General features: G+C 34.3%; 1 protein-coding gene across 1 annotated transcript in view; it reads left to right on the top strand.

The window, feature by feature from the left end:
- Window positions 1-6,911, top strand: part of LOC107707502 (transmembrane protein 263-B-like) — a 28,477-nt gene extending 21,566 nt beyond the window's left edge. Inside the window, exon 3 of the mRNA XM_016511554.1 lies at window positions 5,086-6,911. Within this exon, the coding sequence (XP_016367040.1) occupies window positions 5,086-5,366 (281 nt within the window). The 3' untranslated portion in view covers window positions 5,367-6,911. The remainder of the gene's footprint in view (window positions 1-5,085) is intronic.
- The last annotated feature ends 180 nt before the right edge of the window (window positions 6,912-7,091 follow it).

Below are 7,091 nucleotides of genomic sequence, written 5' to 3' on the forward strand. Positions count from 1 at the left end.
TGCAATATAACAAAGAGTGAAAAATTTAAGGGGGTCTGAATACTTTCCGTACCCACTATATATATTAGGGCTGTCAATCGATTAAATTTTTTAATCTAATTAATCACATCCTTTTTCTGTGATTTAATCGCGATTAATCGCACACTTCGTGAAATTAAGCATATACCATTTATCTTGTTTCAAATGTTTATTTTATCATAATTTGCTATATTCAGCAAAGTAAACCGAAAGATTGAAGGGTGATTCTCAAAAATCTGTATTTTCTGCAAGCTTTTTTAAAGATAAATTTAGATGTCTTTCCAAAAAAGGACACTTAGAAACTCCAAAAGGACACCAAAGAACCAAATGATACTAAACTAGGGATGCACGGTATCGGGCCCGATACTGCGCTCTTGTACTCGTACTCGTTAAAATGCCCCGATACCAAAAGCCGAACAATGATTTACTAATATATATATATATATATATATATATATATATTAGTAAATCATTGTAATTCTTTTATAGAATTAATATAAGTACTTTAAAAAACATATGAGTGTCTCATTTCTGCTTTACCAATTTTTTTATTTTTACTTAAGTTTATATGACAAGTCAAATGTATTGTCTGCTGCAATCGACAGTGAGACAGGGATTCTGTCAATAATTATTAATTTAAGCTGATGAACCCGGATCTATATTATTTAATGTTGTTATCTACCGCAGCGATATGATTAAACAGTAAAAAAATTATTCATCCAAACACAGCGCTGCGCTCTCTCTCCTCCCCTTCAGTCAGATCCTACCTGTATTATCCCATTTTTGGGTCAGTAATCTGGTTAAGACAGATTAGGATGAGGTCTTTCCTCTCTGTTCTCATCAGAAATCATGCATGATGTACACAGATTTGCTGTTGAATATGAGATTCAGCAGCTTATAATGTTTAACTATGCAGAACGGAGGTTTGTGACATGTATTGTTTGCATGTTGTTGGTGACTTATTATTTGGCTGCCATATTCTATTTTATTTTGTGGGGTATGTGTTGGATTGACAATCCAGAATTTTTGCATACATTGCATTGTTGTCACACGTTGCTATTAATGACGGTTATTTGCATGCAATGTCCGAATTATAGACTCATTTGTTTCACATTTGTTATTCTAGTACCCATGGGCATGTAGTCAAGACCATTTTTACATCCTGTTAGTTTAATGGGACTTAATTAATGACATGGTAGAGTGTCTTTTACTGGTTATCTGCAGTTTTATTGTACTTCTTGTACTGAATTTAACTGAATTACAACGGCTGTCATTTACAAACTTGTCCCTGATGCCTGTGTGAATCTCACAATCAGTTGCCTCATTCATGAAACATACTGTTCTTACGTAAATTGTTGCAGATTGTTACACCAGTTGTGCAGCATTGTGCATAAGCACTGATTTACAAACAATTTACACCACAATTGACTGTCATACAACAATTTATGTAAAAAAATATTTTTGAATTTGCAGAAAAATTGCTTGTCACATTTTCAGTTACAAAAAATTACACTAAAATAGCTTGTCATTTCAATGTGACAGTTCACGTTTAGAGATGCACCGTTTGACCGGCCAGGGACCGGAATCAGAAGATTTTCCGCGTGATAGGCCCGGACCGGTGACCGGCCGGTCAGTCTCACCAAAGACTATAGAATACCCAAGACATGTCACTCATATCCACTTGATTTTTCCTGTAAGAGTGGGTGCGGCCATTTGTAAATTTAATGGGTCTGGCTTCCGGTGTCATCCGCTTCCAGCTATTTTTAGCTGTACAAAACAGCTCGTTTTGCTGCTTGATATTGCAAACTGGTGTGTCTTACCATATTATTTTAATGTATTATCTTAAAGCAGCACTATATACATTTTGCTAATTTTGAACACAGAAAAAGTAACATAGTGCTGCTTTAATTATGTCTCTTTCCAGTCACGGAGCACTTTATTTTAGAGTTGTTTAAGTGAGAGAACATCTGTAACTTAGTCCAGATTGGGGAAATTGTAATGTTTAATAATTTTTTTATGTAAAAATTTTTTTAGCATTGAAAAAAAGTAGATTTTTGTTTGTATAAGCTGTCAGTTATATTTCTTTGAAAGAAAATTGGCAAAAATCAGTATCGGCAGGTCACACTTTCAAAAAAATCGGAAATTGGAATCGACCAAGAAAATTGCAATCGGTGCATCTCTATTTAAATTAAAATTGATTTACGACTGTTTTTGGTTTTGCTTGTCATTTGAATTAGTTTACATTCGAGTGGATTTAAAAACAAATTACATGAAAATTACTCGTCATATGAATGTGTTTACATTAGCATGCATTTACAAACAATTTATATGAAAATCACTTATATGAATATGACAGTTTACGTAAAAATGGTTTTACAAACATCCATTCTTACATTTCATCATATGAATATGAGTTTACATTAGAATGCACTTACGAACATAAGGGAAAATTGTTTGTCATGGATGTCCCTTTTTATGTTAGAATGGCTTTGTGTAAAATTTTCATGAAAATGGTTTGTCATATGAATGTGTCAGTTTATGTAAGAATGGATTTGTGAACAATATGCATGAACTGCTCATATGAATATGAGTTTAGAATGTATTTAAACAATTCATTCACAAATTGTTTGGCATATGAACGTCACATTTTATGTTAGAATGGTTTCATGAACAATTTATACAAAAACTGCTTGTGATTTGAATTTGACTGTTTATATGACAATGGATTTGCGAAAAATTATACATAAATTGCTTGTCATATAATTGTGAGTTTGGCCCCACTTTATATTAAGTGGCATTAACTACTATGTACTTACATCAAAAATTAAGTACAATGTACTTATTGTGTTGTGAGTTTACATTAGAATGGCTTTACAAACAATTTTGTATGAGAATTTACGCAAGAACGAATGATTTACACATCAATATTGCTTGGCACACAATGTGGAAAATGTGCAGATTCTGTGTAGGCCTACTTATTATCCTAAGAGAAACATAAGCCATCATCATTGGTCTACCCTTCTTTCATTGGAAATAATATATAAAAATGTAAATTCAGAAATAATCTCATTCCTTTTTTGAAACATGCATCTCTTATTTTGCTTACTCAGGCTTAATACAAAAATGGTTTGAGGTTTGGTAGCGTGGAAAGCACAATTGCATCTCCCCAGGCCCAGATGGCAAGAGTTAGGTCTTAATTGCATGTGTGGAATCAGGAGGAGCAAGTTTTCTTACCCGCCAACATCGTCTATGATTGCCATCTCTTACCACTATTATCTTGACCTCCTCAACAGCTGCCTTGTTTTGCCAAAAAACAGATATCCATTTTAAAAATTGGTTCTGCATAGCAGTTATCGTACATCATTAAAAAACATTAGACGATCGCTAATCTACGCTGAAAGTGAGAAACTCGCAGTATAGAAATGGTGTTAGTAGAAGCAGGAGCTTTGTAGGCATGTTTCATACATATTAATGAATTTCGGCATTTGCGAGAGGCTGTTAGAAAAGGAAAGCAGGCATTAGTTAAATCCGTTCATCTCCTGTCTAGTCGCATCTCACAAATGTTTCACATCAAGGCTGGTTCTATCTCAACATGTGTCAGTTGTTGTTTATGCGCGGCCACTTCCGCGCACATATGAATTACGTGTGGGGCGACCTTGAATGTGCCGGGAAGTTTTCCCTCCGCCGTCCCGCGGGACTCATCTGAAGACGTGCTGCTTGTCATTCACACAGCTTCTCTGTGGCACATCGATTCACCGGGGAGCTCATTGTGCAACCCAGCCACGCCGTACTTGACAGTATTGATTGAATGAATGTAAAAGATATCATTTCTGTTCACAGTCCGCAGAGTATTGTGGGGTGTGTAAATGCTAGTTGTCCGGCGGAAGGAAAAGAGTCTTTTTTTCTTGTATTCTGCCAAAGGAACAACAGAGGGGAAAGATGATGCCATTTGGACAGAGAGTGTTTGTGTGTGTGTGTGTGTGTGTGTGTGTGTGTGTGTGTCAGAACACATCTGCTCAGTGTATTACTCCGTGTCAGGCCTAGATATGAACTGATTTCAAAATGCTGCCCTGAAGCTTTAAGTCTCACATAACCAACACAGAGGAAAATAAACAATACTTACATAAAGGCTATTATTTTTCAGTGAGTGTCCTGAAACACATGATTTGAAAATCATGGCTTTAGTTAACGCTCTTAACTGAAAAATTGCACTGATGCATTGAGATAATAATTATGTTTGCTCTGGATCTATTCATAAAAGGTGTTTTATGGGCCATCGGAAGGATGGCAGCATGAGGCCGGATTTGAATACATTCGTTTTTTTACATTGCCAAATAAGGTTTGCTTAGTGGTTTCTGGGTGGTTGCTTATTGGACAAAAACTAGGGGGAAAAGCCATGTTGTTTTTGTTGTTATTGTTGTTAATAATAATACATTTTATAAATAATAATAACTATGGATATTTACTGTGGATATTACTTTTATTGTTGTTGTCTAATTATTTACTTATTGTGTCAAAAAACAAACAAATAAAAATTAATTTGTGTTTGCATATCAACTATTAGACACTTTGTCATAAACAGTCACATTGGTCATAAAAAGACAAAATTGGTCACTGGCTGGTCTAACTTAATATTGTGATGCAAGTATGGATTTTATGTAATGTCAGATTTTAAGATGAATAATAATAAAAGTATGCATTAAATGTTTGTACTTGAATTTTGTTCAATAAAAAAGGATAAATAATACTAACGTATATAGTAATAATAACATATAACATGATGTTGCTGTTATTTTATAATCATCATTCTTATTATTTTTATTTCCTTGTATTCTAAATATTATTTTTGTATTATTTGTTATTTATTTTACAATACAATTTTTAATTTATATTTATTTTTGTTTGTTTTTATATTATTTTACCATGCAGATTATTTACAAAGAAATCAATATATTTTTAATAAAAAAATATTTATAAAAAAATATTATTTTTATAATATTTATTGTAATTATTAAAATCTATATCTAAATGATCGTTTACACTTCTGTTTACCCTAATATTTTTCAGACTTGGAGAAAGACCACCCTAAGAATGAAGCAGGCGTGGTGTGGAGAGTGACAGGTGGGCTGTTCAACCTCACCAGAGGAGCGGTGGGCGCCACCCTTGGGGGAGTGGCCTGGGTAGGCAGCAAGAGCTTTGAGCTGACCAAGACGGCTGTGACGAGCGTTCCTGCAGCTGGAGTGGGATTGGTCAAAGGCGGCGTCTCCGTGGTAACGGGAGGTGTCGGGGCAGTGGGGTCTGCAGTGGCTGGTAAAGTTACACCAAAGAAAAAAGACAAGTCGGATTAGACTGACTGACTCGCTCCCACCCTTTGTTCGATTCAGTGTGTCTGTGGTTGTCTGCCTGGATTGTTCTCACTTTCAAGAGGGTTGGAAAGCAGTTGGCAGTTTCATTTAGCCCATGGGAAAATTACTGTGTTGCATTCACCAAATACAACCCTACCTTGTTAAGTTAATGTAAAGAACTGCAACATGGTATATAAATACACTTCGACCAACATTAGTAAGCTACTGCAGAGGTACATAAGATAATAGGGATCTAACGCCTTTTGTTTGCTTATATGTTTGTCTGTATTTGTGTATTTTGAGTGTCGACTGAATCTGTATTATTAGTGCGACAAAGACTTACTTTGGGACAAAGAGGGATCAAATGCTGATATCAGACATTCTTCATGAAATTGTCCACTTCTTACATAGGAAATGGTAAATGCTAATATACCAGCAGTTTTTCTTAAAAAGAAAACTTGGTTTAATTACATTTTTCTGTAATATCAGTTCAAACACTCCTTGTGTGCACAAAATTAGCTCTAATTTAGCTCTAATGTCTTGTTTCAAGCCCATCTTTGAACAGAATAATGTGAGAACTTGGAAATTAAGTATTATTATTATTTAATGAATTAATTTAATACACGTGACACTAGATTACCTTCGTCATCTGATAATAATAGTTTTAAACTACAGTACATATTCTCAAATGTTCTTTATTTTAGTGTTGTTTCCTTGATACCAATTTGAGTGCTGCCACAATATGTTTTCTCAGTTCGCTGTATTATCATCATCATCATCATCACATTCTCATCAATCATGGTAAGTGCAGAAATCTCTGAACGGCAGTTCACACGACATTTGCGTAGATTACATTAATGCTGAGTCTTTTGTAAGACAATGTTTAAGCTGTTGAAATTGAATCTGTAGCCAGGAAACCAGTGCCTGGAGTTAAGAAAATAAATAATTCACATCTAAAAAAGGATGCAAGGAAACAGAAACTACACATTTTTTTCCAGTCTAAACTACTTTTAAGCAAGCCGCTTCATTTTCTCTTTGCGAAGCATCGCTTGTAGTTCGTTTGAGATTGTTTTATTGGCTGTACATGTGCCTGAATGTCTTGGGAGTTCTAAAAGCTCACTGTGCAGTGTTTAGTGTTTCAGAACAGTGCAAAATAACCACAGGTGTATTTCCTGCTACCCTTTTACAGCTGTTTACATCATAGAACCAGCACAATCGAAAATGTCCACATTTGAGTATTTGTTCGTATGTTTCTGTCATTTTCCCCCACTGCTTAAATGTTTACTTCCTTTTGTAGTTTATTTATGCAAAAACAACATATTGCATATTATTATATTGTTGCAATGCATGCTTGAAGCTCTAGTTCTCTGTACAACATGCTGTTAATTGTGAGTACATATTTCTTTTCTTTTTTTTCATGTTTCTTTCTGTTTTTGCTATCTACACACTTTCTGGCTGGTACCCATGTCTTGAAGATGCTGTTACTATAAACTGGACTTTTAAGACCAAGTAGATTTTGTCTATAATAGAACTATTTTTGCTAAATTGATGCTGCATTCTACAAATAAAGCATTCTGTATTTTAGAAATGCATGAGTTCTTTGTAATTTTTTTTCCCTTTATTTGATGTATTTTACATATTTTGCCTCAAAAAAAAAAAAAAAAAAAAAATTTTTTATTGTGTTTTTAAAAGCATGCAGCAAACGAAAATATGCGATTAATCTGTTAA

This window comes from Sinocyclocheilus rhinocerous, unplaced genomic scaffold (genome assembly GCF_001515625.1).
Source record: "Sinocyclocheilus rhinocerous isolate Xijiao unplaced genomic scaffold, SAMN03320098_v1.1 scaffold534, whole genome shotgun sequence".
Classification (NCBI taxonomy): domain Eukaryota; kingdom Metazoa; phylum Chordata; class Actinopteri; order Cypriniformes; family Cyprinidae; genus Sinocyclocheilus; species Sinocyclocheilus rhinocerous.